A 19,434-nucleotide genomic window follows, 5' to 3' on the forward strand; every position below is an offset into this window, starting at 1 on the left:
TTGGATGCTTATCTTGCTGGGATCCTATGACCCCAGCTGACTTCCTGCCCTTTGGGCAGGGGGCTGGATTCGATGATCTCCCGAGGTCCCTTCCAGCCCTAATGTCTATGAAATCTATGAAATACGAATTCAATTCGGAGAGATTAAAGAGTCCTCTGATTCAATTCAGATTCGGAGATTTGACCACCGAATCGGGTCAAATCTCTGCCAAATCAAATCAGGGACCAAAGTTTCACACGGCCCTAATGCATATCTCCCCTATCAGGATGTGGAATACAAAAAGAGAGTTACTATTACTGAAATGAATGTTATTTCCTATGTAGATTCTTCCTAGAATTCTTCACCCAAAGTCCCTGTATGACTAAATCATTGAACGTATTTCGCCTCCAGCTCTGTTCCTGTCTGTTTTTGGAATAGACCTTCCCCACTTGGCGGGGCCTTCCTGCTCTTTCTTGGTGGGTGGAGAAGAGCACACAGTGAAGCTGACCTCCTCATCTTTGTCTTCCTCCTGATTTGAATATATGAGTTTTTAAATATATGAATATATATTTCACTGTGTGTCCTCTTTTAAAAATTGAACTCTTTGTATCTGGACAATTTTCTGCCTACACTACTAGGATTTACTTTTGTTTCCCTTGTGTCTATATGAGGTTGCAGAAATGCAGAAGGAACTGACTGCTCTTCAGCCTGAACTCATTCAAACCTCTGCAGAAACAGAAAAAATGATGATCCAGATAGAAAAAGAAACAGTTGAAGTAGATGCAAAGAAAGAGCTAGTGTCTGCCGATGAAAAGGAGGCGAATGAAGCTGCAGCTGTTGCTAAAGCTATTAAGGTATTTACAAGAGCCTGACTATGCAAGGTAATCAACGCATCTCAACTCCTGTCCAGGAAAAGGGAGTTGATTTGATGGACAGTACAATAGAGGATGGCCCAACTTCCTAACAATGCAGTTAAAATAAAGACATGAGGAATGATGGTTGAAGTGTAAATAATGCTAACAAATATCACAGTGACTAGGGTTAGGTGTTGGCCAGGTTTTACAAAGCTCCCAGAATTTTATAGTGCCCTAGGATTCCCATGCCTTTGGTAGACTGTGGCTGCTTACAGACATGAAAAAAACAAAACAAAACTGCACTTTACTTTCAGCTTGGCATGCCCCTGTACCGAGTGCAGCACATGCCTGGAAGAGGCATTGCATCAGTTTGACCTGACTCTCCCAACATCTGTACAGATCACATGCTTCAGCAGGGATTTTTGGCACTTTTATCTAATAGCTGATTTACTTTTTCTCTAATAGCTAATGCTTCCTCTTTTAGTAAAGTGCTTGCTTTTTTCACATCTGTCAGTGGGCCTATTGCACACAACTGAGTTGCACATACTGCTGCCTCAAAAAAAAGTTAGTTCTATTTTTTCAACTGAGTTGGGAGGGAAAAAACTGATCCCATGAATATGGACAGGATGAGTTTCAGTCCCTACAGTCCCTACATAAAGCCCAAGGAAGCAGATTTTACCCTGTCTGCAGGGTGTAGCCATTAGAAAAACTAGCCTCTTCCTGGTTTCTGTTTTCCTGAACACTTGAGCCCCCACGCCTGCAAAATGAACAGCAGACCTCCTTTTCCCATGCATTGCAGCTGCAGCAGCTGTAAAACTTTTGGGGTCTTCTCTAGGCTCAAGGATTTCACCTTTGGTTTTGGTACTGAATATAACCAGTGTGTTCAGTGTGGGGTTGTTAGGACTTTGACTGCATTAATGTTTTTTTCACTTACATGACTATACTGGAGAAGTAAAATATACATTTTACAAGAATGGAATTAACCCTTGGATACTCATGGTTGAGTTGTGTCAACATGATATCACATCATCTTGTTGTGCACTGGTTGTCCTGTGATGGGGGGTCCTCATTAGTACTTTACACTTGGTAGAGAATAAATACAGGGCTGGAGTTATAAAATAATCTAGAATTCTATAACTCTGATACTGGGAAATGAAACTATTAATATGTATTGTGGTGGAAGCTCAAGTTAGAAGCCAAGATACATATATACACACCAAAAAATTCAGGCAATGTGAGAGAACATTGCCATGACCAGATAACTGTGGCCTACTACTCCAGGAGAGATTGTGAGACTTCTCAGTGCTTTCTCAAGTTGTGCAAAAATACAAAGACTATACAGTTGTTCGGGCTGCAGGCAAATTTTTGCTTGCTGCATCTTGCTGTAATAGCACCATATGCAGGTTAAAAGCAATGGGTATCAATACATGTGCTCCAGGGTGAAGGGAGGGTTGTGCCTTAATTAGAGTAGGCAGGGGAAGCAGCGTGACCACGTAGGCGAGCTCCCCAGGGCAGGTGATTGTCTCTGATATGTCCTCCATAGGAGGTCTATATTGAGCAGATTCTTTTTGGTATTGGGTGGTGGAACCGGAGCGTGCTCCATCCACTCCATGCATTGACCTGGTATTCAGTGCTTCCAGGACCGGTGCAAAAAAACAAAAAAAAAAAAAAAAAAAAAAAAGCTCTCAAAGAGCTGCTCTAATTAAAGTGCCTGCATCATCATGTGTATTCAGTGCTCCACCCTTCAAAATGGTGGCAGAGTTGCTTTAACTAAAGCTTGTTCAATGAGCTTTAGTTAAAGTGCTCCCACCAGCGTTTTGAAACATGGGGATGGTGAATACATGTGACATGGAGGCTGCTGGAGTGCACTAATTAGCACGCTGCAGCAGACTCACAGCAGACTCAATCGTGTCTGCTCCAATGCGTGCTAATTAGCACATGTTGGAACAAAGCTCCATCATGTTTATAGGTGCCCAATTAGCTGCTGAGCACACTCTCCCTCCACAGTGTTACTTCCATGTTCTGCTTCTCAGTACTTACTACTCTAGAGAAGATCTCTACATAGAGAAATGGAATTTTCTGTAGTCTTTTAACTAGAAAAAGGTCATGATAGTGGGATGCAGTTAGAGTGTTTATAGAGTAGTAATATGCTAGAGTGTTGGGACAGATTACTAAATTAATTCTGTCTGTGTGACAAGTAATGTTATGAAGAGTCTATTCATGAAGTTATCTCAGCAGTAGGTTCACTAATGCCATGTTAGCATTTCTCAGAGCAGGGCAGTCAGTCTGCACCTGCTCTGCCAAGTCATAGCAGTATCCTGATGTCATTACAGGATGAGTGTGAAGGGGACCTTGCGGAGGCTATGCCAGCTCTGGAGGCTGCACTTGCAGCTCTTGATACCTTGAACCCTTCGGATATCTCACTTGTCAAAGCCATGCAGAATCCACCAGGCCCTGTCAAGCTCGTCATGGAGAGCATCTGTGTAATGAAAGGAATGAAACCAGAGAGGAAGCCTGATCCAACTGGCAGCGGTAATCTTGTCATTGGGAAAGCTGATGGTGTACTTGTGTCATTTGTGGCCTGAAACATTCACACCAGAAGTGTTTGCTAGTATAGGAATATGATGCCCCAGTGGCAGAGTGCTCCTTGTGGACACAGCTACACCAGCAATGATGCACACCTGCCAACATAAATTATTCCACATTGTCCCTTCTCCTCCTAGCAAGAAGAATAGTACAGGCAAAAGTGCCATTTTGTCACAATAGCTACATTTAACTATGGACTTTTGCCAGGATAACTGACTCAGTGACAAATCACACCTCATCACACTGCTGACTGACAGATCAGTCAGCTATGTAAATCCTGTCTTAGTTCGAAGTTACCTCTTCAGCTTTCCATTAACACTGAGCTAAGATTCGAAGACATCTCAAGGAGCACTGGGAAGATCTACTATAGACCTTACCCCTGAATGCTCCTCTCGGTCTGCTGCTGCCAAACCCTGCAAGAATATAAAGAAGGAAAATTTTGGCTGTACCATACCCATAGGTAACCACCTTCCCTTGGACCTGTGGAACAGAATTAGTCAAGCTATGTTGTCCTTTGTGGTTGGAGATGACTAGTGTTAGCACTGGGTTACACATGAGCACGCTGGTTGACGGAAGTGAAAGGACTCCTTTCTCCCATCTTTCTCTCTTCTGCACACTCACAGTTTATTCCTGAATAATTAGGAAAATTGTTATAAATATAGCTTTAACCCAAAATTTTGTAATTTGGCTGTCGTAGGATTAATGTTGCTAATGAAGATTTCTACCAGTTTCCTATTTGAGAGAGTTTAATAATACAAAGTGCTTCTGTTTCAAGTTTTTTTCATGTAAGTAGTTTCTAAATGTGTCAGTGTTAACTTGTGGTAAAAAGACACTGCAAAGTATTTGTCATAGTTTTCATATTAGCATTTAAAGCCTGATCTTCATATTTTTGTACAATACAGGTAAAATGATAGAAGACTACTGGGGACCCTCTAGAAAGATACTAGGAGACTTGAAATTTCTCGAGAGCTTAAAGTCCTATGACAAGGATAATATTCCTCCTGTTATAATGAAAAGAATCAGAGAGAGATTTATCGATCATCCAGATTTTCAGCCAGCAGTCATAAAAAATGTATCATCTGCCTGTGAAGGCTTATGCAAGTGGGTCAGAGCCATGGAGGTATATGACCGTGTAGCAAAAGTTGTTGCCCCAAAACGTGAACGTCTTAAGGAGGCAGAAGGTTTACTTGAAATCCAAATGCAGAAGCTCAATAAAAAGCGTGCAGAGCTTAAGGATGTAGTGGATCGTCTTCAGGCTTTGAACGATGAGTTTGAAAGCATGAATAATCGGAAGAAAGAGTTAGAAAACAACATTGAAATCTGTTCACAGAAGCTGGTGAGGGCTGAAAAATTGATTAGTGGTCTTGGAGGTGAGAAAGATAGGTGGACAGAAGCTGCACGATTGTTGGGAGTTCGATACACGGACCTTACTGGTGATGTGTTGTTATCATCAGGAACGGTGGCTTATTTGGGAGCTTTTACTGTAGATTATCGCCTTGAATGTCAAAAGCAATGGCAGGTTCTTTGCAAGCAGAAGAACATACCATGCTCCAATGATTTTAGCCTCAGTAGTACTTTAGGAGAGCCAGTCAAAATCCGTGCCTGGCAGATTGCTGGACTGCCAATTGATTCTTTTTCAGTTGATAATGGTATAATTGTTTCTAACTCCAGAAGATGGGCTTTAATGATTGACCCTCAAAGGCAAGCCAACAAGTGGATAAAAAATATGGAGAAAGCAAACAAGCTTTCAGTTATCAAACTATCTGACACAAATTATGTGAGGACCCTGGAAAATGCCATCCAGCTTGGAACACCTGTCTTACTGGAAAATATTGGAGAAGAACTGGATGCTTTCATAGAGCCTATATTGCTGAAGCTAACATTCAAACAACAGGGTGTAGAGTACATGAGACTAGGTGAAAATATAATTGAATACTCAAGAGATTTCAGGTTTTATATAACAACTCGTTTAAGGAATCCTCATTATCTTCCTGAAGTGGCTGTAAAAGTTTGTCTTCTCAACTTTATGATTACACCTTTAGGTCTCCAGGACCAGCTTCTTGGAATTGTAGCTGCAAAAGAAAAACCTGAGCTGGAAGAAAAGAAAAATAAACTGATTATAGAAAGTGCAGCCAATAAGAAACAACTGAAGGAGATAGAAGATAAAATCCTAGAGGTCCTTTCCAAGTCTGAAGGAAACATCTTAGAAGATGAAACAGCAATTAATATTTTGTCTTCCTCCAAAGAATTATCTGAAGAAATCTCTGAAAAGCAGGAAATTGCCTCTGTAACAGAAATGGAAATAGATGCTACTCGGATGGGTTATAAGCCAGTAGCTGTTCATTCAACAATTATCTTCTTTTGCATTTCTGATCTAGCAAACATTGAACCAATGTACCAATATTCATTAATTTGGTTCATTAACTTGTATGTACACTCTATTGCAAATAGCAAAAAGAGTGATGACCTACCGGCAAGAATTGAGAATATAATTGAATATTTCACAGTGAGCATTTATAATAATGTCTGCCGTTCACTGTTTGAGAAGGATAAATTGCTCTTCTCCCTTCTTTTGACTATAGGAATAATGAAAGGAAAAAATCAAATTGATGATGAGGTTTGGCGTTTCCTGTTGACAGGAGGTGTTGCTTTGGATAATCCTTATGCTAACCCAGCGCCTGAGTGGTTGACTGACAAATCATGGGCTGAGATTGTACGTGCATCTAGTCTGAAAAACCTTCAGGGACTAATGGATCATGTAAAAGATAATCTTTCAAAATGGAAAATGATTTATGATTCTGCAAAACCTCAAGAGGAGGCATTTCCAGATGTGTGGAAAACACTAATAGGGCTAGAGCGTTTGGTTGTTCTCAGGTGTTTGAGACCTGATAAAATTGTTCCAGCAGTACAAGAGTTCATCACAGAGAATATGGGAAGAACATTTATTGAGCCACCTACTTTTGACCTTGTAGGAAGTTATAATGATTCTAATTGCTGTGCACCTTTGATTTTTGTATTATCACCAGGTGCTGATCCTATGGCAGGTGAGCTTTATACTTTGTGTTTCTGGATATATAATAAATGTAAGCTTCATCAGTCATCTTTACAGAACTGTAAATTATGCAGTAGTAAGAACGTTTAGCTTTCAGATATTTTTATCTTTCCACATCTTTTGCATCTCTGAAGAGAGGAGTTGGAAAGGTATCCTGAATGTACCAGTGATGAAATGACTAACTCCCTGGCTCTTCACTGATTTAAGAGATTTTAGACTCAATGGAAGATTCTTATCTACACTGAGTTTGTGTTACAACAGTTTATCAATTTGAAAATAACTTAGATATCTACCACAGCAATTGCTTACAATACACATTGTCAAGTAGAGTACTTGACTCTACCTTTACCTAATTTTTAACTTAGTGTATGCAATGGTGTTTTTAAAAATTATATAAAAATAAAATATTATTAAATATTGTTAAATTATTTTAAGAATAAAATATGCAATATGGATGTGCTTACTAAAACATAGTGTCAAAATTTACTACTGTAGGTTTGTTAAAGTTTGCGGATGACGCTGGCATGGGTGATACAAGCATTCAAACTATTTCACTTGGCCAGGGCCAAGGCCCAATTGCAGCAAAAATGATATATCAAGCTATTATTGATGGGACTTGGGTAGTGTTACAAAATTGCCATCTTGCAACCAGCTGGATGCCTGCTTTAGAAAAAATCTGTGAAGAAGTGATAGTGCCCGAAAGTACCCATGATAAATTCAGGTAGGAGCTTTACAATTCTGCCACTTTCTGTGTGAACATTTCTTATTTGTTAGGGTTGCTAGTGAAAGGGCTAAAGGTGTTTTTGTATGTGGACATAAACATAAATTAAAATTGCAGTTAGAGGTGTGTAACCAAGACTCTCTATGTGTCTTCTCTATGTATCTGTCCACTGTACCAAATCCAGTGCTAACTAAAAATATGTTTTAGTTGGTAGTTAGTTCTTTAAAGAAACAAACAAATCATGCTGCTGTCCAAGATTAAGGATAGCTTGTCAGCTTTTTATTTTTCTTTATTCAGATTATGGTTAACTAGCTATCCATCAGAAAAGTTTCCTGTCAGTATTCTCCAGAATGGCATCAAAATGACCAACGAGCCTCCCAAAGGCGTTAGAGCAAACTTGCTCCGATCGTACCTCAATGATCCAGTCTCTGATCCTGCATTCTTTAGTAGTTGCCAAAAGCAAGAAATGTGGCAAAAACTACTGTTTGGGCTTTGCTTTTTCCATGCTTTGGTACAAGAAAGAAGAAACTTTGGCCCTTTGGGTAAGATTTTGATTATGCTATGGATTTTGTGAAAAAAAGTTATAGTTTTACAATACAGTATTGATATATACAGATGTTTAGGAAGGTTTGGAAAAGGTTAGTTATTAAAAATGGCCACCTGATCTAACTCAGTTCGTGCAGGTACGGACCTTACACTTAGATCGCTAATTAGGTGGATCTAAGTGTGAACTGTACAGAAGTTTAGGACACTTAGCTTGAGTCGGCCATTTTTAGACTGATGTAAGTTAAGTGTACCTCTGAGGTCATCTAATTTAGCTTGGGTCTGGTGAGGCTGATCTAATTAAATTTCTGCACAATTCCCAGTGGAGCTAGGAAACCCAGCTGCTGGGCCCAGCCCCAACCTTCCCTACCTCCCCCACCCTGCCCCCAGCACTGGTCTATTTTTAGCCCCTGGCCCCTCATCCAAACCAGCCAGCTCCCTTGAACCTGCCAACTCCCCCATCTCACAAGCTGTTTCTGGTGCCAGTTTTACTGACATTTGCTGGTGCCAGGAGCTGTGGAACTAAATGGAGCTGGGGGGAGATGCAGGCAGGGGTGGGGGGGGATCAGGTGGCTAAAAATAGTCCCTGGTTCTGGGGGATGTGGGGGAGAGAGCCCCCCATGCCCCCCGCTGCAGACATCACTAGCCCCCCCAGTCCTGCCAAACCCTCTCGGACCCTACCAATCCCCCTGTGGATATGGGGGAGGGATCCTGCTTGCCCCCCATATCCCCTCTGAGGATCCCGCTTGCTGCCCCAATCCCCCTCATGGACCCTGGTTGCCCTCCCAATCCCCCCCAGAGCCTGCTTGTCCCCCCATTTCCAGAGAGACCCCCCCTCTAGCCCCTCACCATACCAACTTACCTTAGATTGGGTGGCCATTTTTAACTTAATCTAACCTTTCCCTAACCTCTCTGAATGTCTGTATGTACCCTATTTCAGCCTCCAGTCAGAAACACTACCCCTAGCAGTGTTGCAGGAATTTGATTTTTCTACACAATGATGGATACCTTTATTATGTATGGCCGCATTGCACAGAACACAGTGAAGCAACATTTCAAAGGTGTTTGAGCTTTTGAGGGCTGACTGCCAAGATTCTCACTGGGGCAGAACTACTAATGAAGTTGATGGGAATTATTGCTGAGTTAAGATTAGAAAGATTGGTGCCAAGTGTCACTTTGCAAAGTATAATTATACATTAGCAACACCCCCCATCTTCCAGTTATTAACTTATTTGGCCAAAAAATGTCTATGCACATGTTCATTTTAAATCATTTGTCTTTTTCATTACCATTCTTTTTTTTGGTGAGCAAACCCAGTACATATGGTAGCTTGGAATAGCACTTGAAATTGTTCAGCTGTAATTCATTGGCCATAAAATGAAAACTTCTAAAAGAATAACAAACATAAGAATTTGATTTGTGTTACATTTTTTGTAAATTAATGCGTAGTCATTAGAACAACATATATTTAGAAAATGGTCTGGAATTATAATATTTCTATAAAATATATAAATAAAACTTTCCAGTTACAAGTATGCCATTTTGATAAATATGAAATTTATGTAGAATTTATGTAGACCTTTCTGTTACACAGAGTGCTTCTCATTTATACAACAAGGCTGCATTTGACATGTACAGCGAACTGCTATCTCATCACAAGAATTTGTTCTGTGTGCAAAATCTATGCACCCACCTTTCCATGCATGATATTCCTGATATGTGGTTGAGAATTTTGTGGCTGTCAGCATACGTGAAGTAAAATTAAGAGAAATATTTCCTAGAAGAGCAAGTGGGTGTAGTTTTTTTAGGAGTAGCTTGCTTAACAGTGACATAAGGTCCATGTTTTATTCAGATCAGTTATTCAAAATGCATGACAATGATCATCATTAAAAAGTCAACATCTGCCAAGAGTCACCTCATATGGTGTTTAAGATACTGTGATATTTCTGTGTATTTTTGGATGGGAAATTTCCATATCTTTGATTCCATTATGTGATGAATAGTGACTCTTGTGAGAATTTGTTTAATTGCAGCCACTATTCTCATTTAAACTGGTATCAGTCAGATTGCTAGAAGGTGACTATTTGTGGTTGAAAGGTTAAAAAAAAAAAAGTTTTAAAAAAAGCTGATCGCAGAGAAAGTTATTTGTAAAAGTATTCTTTAAATCCAGAAGGTGACTATGGAGAAAGAGAGGAAGCAGAAAGCCTGCCTCTAGGGTCATGCTGGGGGTCATTTGACTAGTTTTCTGGGGTTCATTGCTGGTTGTTTTGAATGTCACCAACACAGTGAAACAGATGGGCACGTTGTGTATGTTGTTAAAAATTGAAATCAGTCAGTCAAAACTCCTCTGCTCATGCTGCCAAGATGATTTCAATACAGCTGTTCAGTTGTGAGCAATACCACAAGGACAGGCCCTATGTCTACATGTTTAATTACATATGGTATGGTAGGAAAGTATAAAATGTCAGATTGGGATATTATTATTGATACTTGTTTTCTATGTGGGCAACAAATAGAATAATGAGGCTTCATCTGGGTAGTTACCTAGCAGTAGGAGACTCTTCTGCTAAAATAACTGCAATGCCACTGACATATTTTTTATGTGCAATGCACTACTGACACATCTCTCTCCTGAACTGAGCAGGCTGGAATATTCCATATGAGTTTAATGAATCTGATCTTAGAATCAGTATGCGACAGATCCAGATGTTTCTGAATGAATATGAAGAAATCCCATTTGAAGCTCTGACATACCTAACAGGTATAAGGGTTGCTCTATATAATAGCTGTAAAACTGACAATGTGTGATTAGATTCCATGCGGGTATCTTTTTTGCCTTGCTAGGCCCTCCCAGACGGTTATCACCCCAATATATAAGAGTTGATTAAATGAATTGCTGTCTTAGTTTGTGTAGCTAGAAAGTTTCTAGTGTTCCAGCAGAACTTTCAAGTTTTGTTTCCTATTTGTAAAGCATAAATATCAGTGGCCTTGAAATTACTTTGGGTAATCAGTAGGTCAAATGCTGACTTTTCCAGAGAGGCCATATGATAATCTTCATCAGTTATAAAGTATCTGGGGCCAATCTGTGCTTTATAAAAGGCAGATGAACTATTTCCTTACAGTTAGAGTCACTTAGATGGACCTCATCCTATAGACAGAGATCTGTTCGTGGGAACATCCCTTCTCAGCCTCTGAGCGATGACGTCTGCTTTCCCTAAAGCAAAAGCAAATACAAGTATTATGTTTAGTTACGTGAAAACTAAAGAGAAAAGATGAATTTAGCTGGTCAAATGAAGACTGCCAAAAGAGGCCCAAAGATGAGTTTTAGTTAAGACGAGTCTTGAGGCATGGCATGGTTCATCTTTGTATGCAAAGCAGTTTTCCAGACCAGCTATAAGCGCTGTTCATGTTCAAGAGACCACAGGACTAGTTAGTTAGGCCAATACCCTCAGAGGTATTTAGGTGCCTACCTCCCATTGAGCGTTAGGAGTAAATGCTTAAATACCTTTAAAGATCTGAACTTTACTTCCTATCATAGTCCCTTAACTTACCAAAGTATTTCTTTGATGGAAGTAATTTTTTTGTTATGTTGTTATAAATGGCCTTCCAATTTTTCACTCTGTTTTTCTGTGTAATTTCTCAGGGGAATGTAACTATGGTGGGAGAGTAACAGATGACAAAGACCGGCGTCTTCTCTTGTCACTTCTTTCCATTGTCTATACTAAGGATATAGAACAGGACAAATACCAACTTTCACCTGGGGAGGAGTACTACATACCAATCCATGGGCCATACCAGGTAAAGAAATGAAGAACAGAAATATCTTCTGATAAATCACTGAGAAGTTTGTATGCATACTCTGAAGATTGATGTGCTGTGTGAAGGCTGTCTCCAGTTCCCTCAGAAACAGAAAATTCAGAGATCCTAAACAATGCCAGAATGTATCTGGATTCATAGAATTGGGACTTAAAGCTCTAATACCACGGTGTGTGAGACATGATGGGCTTGCATTATTTCAGGTCATGTTACTGTAATGCTGCTGCTCCTTTGTAGGTTTTATACTGCTGGACTACTCTGGTTCTGGAAAGCTGAAAGAAGTTAGGCTGCTGAAACACTGTGCCCCCTCTCACAGCCCTGCCAGAGCCTTTTCCCTTCAATGAAGTGAGTGGTGGGTGTGTGCATGACTATCCAGAGCCATGGGCTCAAACCTTCTACCCACCTACCTCCAAGGTCAAATCTCACCAGTAATATAGCTAGGGATCCTCCTACCAGCTGCCTAGCTACAAAACAGCTTGCTATGAGTTGTGGGGAGGACTCTTGACAGTTCTCCTATCAGAACCCTTATGTGAAGCTTTCCTCTCTGGCTTTGCAGTGTGGGGTGAGGGGGCCTTTCCAGATACTGGAATATATTTGTGGGTTCAGGCAAACATGAACCTGCACAAAGTCAGTACTCATAAAAATGTTTGAATGGTTTGGCTTGCCCAAGTCTCGTTCTTAGTATTTGAAAGTGTTCCACCTGGCTTCTGGTATTAACATCATCTCAGAGGCCTGGGAGTTCATTAGCTAATGTAAGAAGATTATGTGAGCTCTCTATTTGCAGGAGGGCTACAAGATCAGGATCTAAATGAGTCTGAAATCTTCAAAACTTTTATATTTCTTTATGTGGATGGATAAGACGCTTCTTTTTTATGTGGGGAACACATGTGTTTGAGCATGACTGGCCATCTTGCATTTCACTGTATTCCATCATTTTCACCAGGTTTTATCAAAGTTGGGCTGCACTTACTGATAGATTAAAAATATCCCATTAAATGCATGCTTTCAATAACGAAATGTTTTCTTTGCAGTCTTACATTGAATACATAAGAACATTACCAATTACAACACATCCTGAAGTGTTTGGGCTTCATGAGAATGCAGACATCACTAAGGACAACCAAGAGACCAATCAGCTTTTCAGTGGAGTTTTGTTGACTCTGCCCAGAGAAGCAGGGGGAGGTGGCAAGTCCCCACAGGTAATGGAGGGGAAGAAGATTTGTTTACAGTTAGGAAGGCATTTTCAGGATATCCTCTCACATCATCACTTAGGGCTGGAAGGAGTCTGATATTTCTCATCTCTTGACTACTTTAGGGATGGGAGTTGATATGGATGTGATCAGTTTTGTCACTATCCTCTGCAGCTCCACCTGATGATGGATGTGCTGAGTAGCTCCTGCTTCACACCTTCCATGCTCTCCTGGCATGGCCTTAGATCAGTCAGAGCACGCTGGTTCTCCTATAATGAGGACAACATTAACTCTTTGATTGTATATGAAGGCAAAAGCTGTACAGCAAATCAGGGGTGGGGAGCGTGCTTTTAAAAATCAGCCAAAGAAATCATTAAAAAAATTCCTCATTATCTGCCAACTCTTGATTTCAGGAAACTGTTGAAGACTTGGCGCGAGACATCCTATCCAAATTACCAAATGACTTCAACCTGGAAGAGGTAATGAAGAAATACCCTGTGCTTTATAAGGAATCCATGAACACAGTTCTTAGGCAAGAACTGATTAGGTTCAACAGGTAGGACCAATGATTTTTTTAACAATAAAGATGCCAAAGTGTTTGTGCACATGATCAGCAGCAGGTCACAAGCTTTAGAGTCAACTGCAAACATTTTATAATAAAACTCTTCATGCAAAAACCATTTGAGAACAGATTAGATTCTGCTTCTGGTGATTCTACATAAAATATTTAAAGGTGGCCACAGACTACTTCCTGGGACTCTGACAGCTCACCAGAATTATATGATATGTACCAACTTTCAGTCACTGCTAGCCTGGATCAGAATTGAACTATCACAAAAGCTAGTTTTCCTTTGAGTTGTTCAGTCTCCTATATTCACAGCAAGTTAGAATATTTTAACTGGAACGTAAAGCTTAAAGCTCTTACTAATTTATTTATTTGTTTATTGTAAGTGTTACTGGCAATTTTAAAAAGCCAAACAATAATTTTGGTAATTACAGATCAAGGAGAAATTTTGCACCATATTCTCCATGACTTTGACCTACTCCCCATAACAGTCAATGCGAGACTTTCCATTGCCCAGATACTGAGTAAGTGATAAATTAACAATCTCTCCTTCACCCATAGGCTGACAGAAGTTGTTCGAAGTAGCCTTGTCAATTTAGGCAGAGCCATCAAAGGCCAAGTGTTGATGTCATCTGAACTGGAGGATGTTTTCAGCAGCATGCTTGTAGGCAAAGTACCAACCATGTGGGCAGCCAAATCTTATCCCTCTCTAAAGCCACTAGGCAGCTACATGTCTGATCTTCTTGCACGGTTGGCCTTCTTCCAGGTAGGCTAGCACTGGGGTTGACACTGCAAAAACCTATCTGCGAAAGCCAAACAGGAAGAATTGTTTCAATTATGGTTGTTTTATAACACCTGTATAGATCAAGATTGTGAACTCCTTGCATACATTCATGAGGAGTCACTCACATGAATAATCCCATGAGAGCTACCTTTGCAAGTAAATGCTCAGAAAGGTGTGGTAGGAGTTCAGAATCTGACCCCTCTTCCACTGCCACAGATCACAACTTCTGGATTTTTATTGAAAGTTTATCTGCAAGATTTTTTTTACATCATGCTCAGCTGTGTGGTGCTGTGCTGAAGACTACTTGAGTGGTCCATGCTACATCAGAATGCAAGACCCCTTTTAGAAGTCTTCTAGTACAGAACAGACATAGAACTGATAAGAGTCCAGTACTCTAAACACAGGTACAGTTTAATGGAAAGTGACAGACTTTGTGATCCATGGATTTTTTGACTTATCCAGTAGAATTCCATTATTGCCCTTTCCATTATTGCCCTTTCCCCTTGCTCTCCTAGTGTATTCTTTAAATTAGTCTATAGATTTCATAGACATTAGGGCTGGAAGGGACCTTGCAAGATCACTGGGTCCAGCCCCCTCCCCAAGGGGCAGGAAATCTGCTGGGTTCAAATGATACCAGCAAGATAGGTATCCAAGTGGGTTTTAAAGGTGTCCAGGGTAGGTGCTTGTACAACTTCTGGGGGGAGTCTATTCCAGACTCTGGGGACTTGGACGGTAAAGAAGTTTTTTCTTATGTCCAGCTTAAAATGGTCTTCCCGGAGTTTGTGACCATTAGATCTTGTCTTCCCCTGGGGTGTCCTGGTGAACAGAAGTTCTTCCATTTTCTGCTGCACATCCCTTATATACTTATAGGCTGCCACCAAGTGCCCTCTGAGCCTTCGCTTTTCCAGGCTGAAGAGTCCCATGCCTCTGAGCCTCTCCTAATAAGACTTGTTCTCTTCCACATGACTGTCCTCTGGACTCTCTTAAGCTTCTCCATAGCCTTCCTAAGGTGTGGAGCTCAAAACTGGATGCAGTACTCCAGCTGCGGCTTCACTAAGGCCAAGTACAGCAAGATGATGACTTCCTGGGTCTTGCTTGAGATGTATCAATAGATGCAAGCCAGGGTTTTATTTGCTTTGCTAGCTGCAGCATCACATCGGTGGCTCATGTTCATCTTGTGGTCAGTCATGACCCCCAAGTCCCTTCTGGTCGTGGAGCTAGTGAGTGTAGCATTGCCAAGCCTACAGGTATGATGTGGATTTTTTTTTGCCCAAAGGTGGAGCACCTTGCATTTCTCAGTGTTGAATGTCATCAAGTTTTGATTCGCCCATCTTACAGCCCTGTCCAGGTCAGCCTGAATTGCCAGCCTATCCCGTACTGTGATCACACTTCCCCATAGTTTGGTGTCATCAGCCAATTTAGCCAGTCCACTTCTGACACCTGAATCCAGATTATTTATAAATATGTTAAAGAGTATGGGTCCAAGTATGGAGCCCTGGGGGAAGCCCCTGGTCACCATGTAGCATGTTGACATGGTTCCATTGACCATCACTCTCTGGGTTCGACCATGGAGCGAGTTTCCAAGCCATTGGACTGTGAGGTTGTCGAGGCTGTAGTTCCCCAGTTTAACCATGATGACTTCATGGGAGACCAAGTCAAAGGCTTTTTTTGAAGTCTAAATAGATGATATCAACCTCTTCTCCTTTGCCCAAGTGATGTGTCAGACAAGACCTGCCTGCAGTGAAGCCATGTTGGCTGTCTTTCAGAATGTTGCATTCCATTAGCTTGTTGTTAATGGTTCTTTGATTTTTTCCAATATCTTTCCAGGGATTGGGGTCAAACTGATTGGCCAGTAGTTCCCTGGGTCCTCTTTCCTCCCCTTTTTGAAGATGGGCACCACATTGGCCCTCTTCTAATCCTCAGGAATCTCACCCAACCTCACAAGTTCTCAAATATCCTCGCCATTGGCTGTGCTATGTTGTGTGCCAGTTCTTTTAGCACTCTTGGGTGCATTCCATCCAGGCCAGCTGATTTGTCCAGCCTCTCAAGGTGCTCTTTCACGAGATCTTCACCAGTGATGGGTGTGTGTTCGCCCGTACCCTGGCAATCCTGCATCGTGTTTGGCAGGGTGATGCCCTTGGGCTGGTGGAAGACCGGCATAAAGTAATCATTAAAGAGATTAGCTTTTTCCTGGATGTTGGTTGTCGGCTGCCTGGTTTGGTTTAGCAAGAGTCCAGCATTGCCCTTGTTTTTCTTCAGACTACCCATGTATCTGAAAAAGGACTCTTTATTGTCCTTGGTTCCTGTAGCCAATTTGAGTTCAGTTTCGTCCTTGGCTTTCCTAGTTTGTTCCCTACCGGTGCGGACCAGTTTTGAATATTTCTCTTTGGTGATCTTACCTAACTTCCAACGCTTGTAGGCTTCTCTTTTCCGATATAGGAGGTCCATGAGTTCCATATTGAGCCACAGGGGTCGCCCATCCCTTTTGCTGCCTTTCTTACAGGCTGGGATGGACTTCCCTTGTGTTTAAAGGATCGTGTCTTTAAGGAGCAGCCAATCATCGTGGACTCCCCTCTCTGTTTGATCCCGGTTTCTCAGGGCCTCAGCAGCCAGCCTCCTGAGCTTGTAAAAGTTGGCTTTCCTAAAATCAAGGATTTGTGCATTGCTGACTGATTTGCCAGCTTTGCAATGAATAGAGAAAGTGATCAACTCATTATCACTGTCTTCCAACTTCCCTTCAGTTCTCAGGTTGCTCACTAGATCATCCCCTTTGGCCAGTACTAGATCCAGGAGCACCTTACCTCTTGTTGGCCTTGTTGAGACAAGTAGAGTTTGTCATTGCAGGTGAGAAAGATACACGACTGATCAGATTTGGCAGAGTGCTCTTCCCAGGTGGCATCAGGGTAGTTGGAATCACCCATGACAACCATGCTTCGAGTACATGCAGCCTCTACCAGTTCCCCTGCGAATGCATGGTCAAAATCTTCCTCTTGGTTAGGAGGTTTGTAGCAGACTCCTAGCAATATGTCCCCTTCACCACGTTCTCCCCATAATCTGACCCAAAGAGTCTCAAGTCATCCTTCTTGGGTGCCAAACTCCACTTGTAGGGAAGTGCATTGCTCCTTCACATAGAGAGGTACACCCTGCCCTTTTTAGCAACACAATCCTTCCTGTACAACGTATGGCCATCTATTCCTGTGGTCCAGTCATAGGTGGAGTCCCACTAGGTCTCCATTATTCCTATGAGGTCATATTCATTTTTATTTAGCAGGAGGGCCAGTTCCTCCTGTTTGTTCCCCAGGCTCCTGGCATTTGTATACAGGCAAGTAAATCTGCCATCAGAGTTCCTTGGCTTCCCAGCCCTCCTAGAAGAGTCCCATCCCTTGGCTGGGGTAGAAGTCAGACCCACTGGAAATTCACTTGTGTCCTTTGTGCTGCATGACTTACTAATTCTGCAGTTGTTATTTAGTGGTCTTGCACCCCGGTGAGCTTAGTTTTAAAGCACTGTTGAGTAGGTAACTTCAAAAAATTATATGGCTCAGCAAAGGTGGAATGTGCTATATGCCCACAGCACATAGGGAGGAAAGGGAAAGGGCAGTACAAGTAAGTTTCTGAAAGATCCATTTGAGCAGGGCCACTGCCCTAGATTGGACTAGGGTTGACTATGAGCTACCCTAATTTATTCTTGCTTCCTAATGGCTCCAAGGAGCTGCAGCTAGGCAATAGCATGGGATGTGCTTGTCCTGGCTAGACTTTATGGGTTAAATTAAAGATCCCTATTTCTTGTTGCAGCAGAGTGGGAGATGGGCACAGGATCCCTTTTCTGCTTTGTACTGAGATAGATATTGCTTTTCCTAATAAAATGCTGCTGTTCTTCTTTACCCAATTCAGGAGTGGATCAGAAAGGGACCACCCAGTGTATTCTGGATATCAGGATTCTACTTTACTCAGTCTTTCCTGACTGGTGTTTCACAGAACTATGCTAGGAAATACACCATCCCAATTGATTACATTGGATTTGAATTTGAGGTAAAAAAACCACAGAGGAGTATAATTTATGCAAATAATTTACATGTATTAAGTTAAACAAACAAAACCAAACTGATGTTCCCTTTTACCATGGGCCTCCCAGATTTGGTTGCAAGATTATTTAATCTGGCAACTTTCGAGGTTGAACATCATGAACTGCTTCTGTTGCCTCTGGGTAGGTTTTCCTTTGGTACAGGAGAGGAATGATCACTGACATACCATTTACCAAGACCTATTGACTGACATGACTAATGTGCAGGCTTTGTGCTGGCCATCAGCACAAAAGGGTGAATTTCATCAGTGTGTGCTATCCAAGCGCTAACGAAGCAATAGGAAACTTACTAATATGTAAGCAAAGGTCTCATTAGTATGAAGAGAGGAGAGACTTTCTGTCCTTAAGTACTGCAGAAGGGGAAGGAGAAACCGTCTGGGCTTGATCCTAAGGCCACTAAAACTAAAGGAAAATCTGTCACTGACTTCAGTAGGTTTAGACTGAGGACTGTAATCTGCTCTCTGAACACTTCAGAATCACAGTTTACTTGCTTTGGGGAGTAAACACTTTCTAGATCTAAAATGAGACCGAATCCAGTTATTTAATTCTTTCAGGTGACAAAAGAAGAACACACCATGGAAAAAATGCCAGAAGATGGGGCATACGTGAAAGGACTTTTCTTGGAAGGTGCACGATGGAACAGAGAAACCATGCAGATTGGAGAATCATTTCCCAAAATCCTTTATGATTCTTTGCCCATAATTTGGCTGAAACCTGGAGAAAGTTCCAGATTTCTCCATGACAATGTTTATTTGTGCCCTGTTTACAAAACAAGTGCAAGAAGAGGTGTCTTGTCTACTACAGGGCACTCAACTAACTATGTTCTCTCAATAGAGCTTCCTTCAGATAAGCCCCAGAAACACTGGATAAATCGAGGTGTGGCAGCCCTTTGTCAGTTAGATGACTAAAATGTATACAAGTCACAACACCCAAATTCTGTAATTAAAAGACATGCTTACTCTTTGGTGGCTGCATTTCTTCTTTTACTGCAGCATTTGCCACAGATTTTAAAGGCTGTCTGTTCTATTTTTCTTTTACTTTTCAACTTACAGGAGTGGGGGACTGATTAAAAAACAATCCAAATACAACTCAGTTTCAAAGACTTGGGTGTTATCTTACTGTTGATCAAAGTGGCAGAATTCCCAGAGAGGGAACTTGCCGTACTGACCATCCCATGTGAAATATTGAAAGATGGAAACACTCATGCCATGTGCCCAGCAGTTATTTTTCCCATTTCCTAGGCTCAGAGCCTAGGTGGCTGCT

At 41.4% G+C, this 19,434-nt stretch overlaps 1 protein-coding gene across 1 annotated transcript in view; it reads left to right on the forward strand.

The window, feature by feature from the left end:
- DNAH3 (dynein axonemal heavy chain 3) overlaps positions 1 to 19,133 on the forward strand; it is a 112,004-nt gene extending 92,871 nt beyond the window's left edge. Inside the window, exons 50-61 of the mRNA XM_019542168.1 lie at positions 651 to 833; positions 3,167 to 3,365; positions 4,322 to 6,463; positions 6,967 to 7,192; positions 7,490 to 7,734; positions 10,380 to 10,496; positions 11,379 to 11,533; positions 12,583 to 12,750; positions 13,155 to 13,297; positions 13,868 to 14,072; positions 17,982 to 18,119; positions 18,726 to 19,133. Coding sequence (XP_019397713.1) covers positions 651 to 833; positions 3,167 to 3,365; positions 4,322 to 6,463; positions 6,967 to 7,192; positions 7,490 to 7,734; positions 10,380 to 10,496; positions 11,379 to 11,533; positions 12,583 to 12,750; positions 13,155 to 13,297; positions 13,868 to 14,072; positions 17,982 to 18,119; positions 18,726 to 19,079 — 4,275 coding nt within the window. The 3' untranslated portion in view covers positions 19,080 to 19,133. The remainder of the gene's footprint in view (positions 1 to 650; positions 834 to 3,166; positions 3,366 to 4,321; positions 6,464 to 6,966; positions 7,193 to 7,489; positions 7,735 to 10,379; positions 10,497 to 11,378; positions 11,534 to 12,582; positions 12,751 to 13,154; positions 13,298 to 13,867; positions 14,073 to 17,981; positions 18,120 to 18,725) is intronic.
- The last annotated feature ends 301 nt before the right edge of the window (positions 19,134 to 19,434 follow it).

The sequence above is a fragment of the Crocodylus porosus genome, unplaced genomic scaffold (genome assembly GCF_001723895.1).
Source record: "Crocodylus porosus isolate Cpor-Errol unplaced genomic scaffold, CroPor_comp1, whole genome shotgun sequence".
Lineage (NCBI taxonomy): Eukaryota > Metazoa > Chordata > Crocodylia > Crocodylidae > Crocodylus > Crocodylus porosus.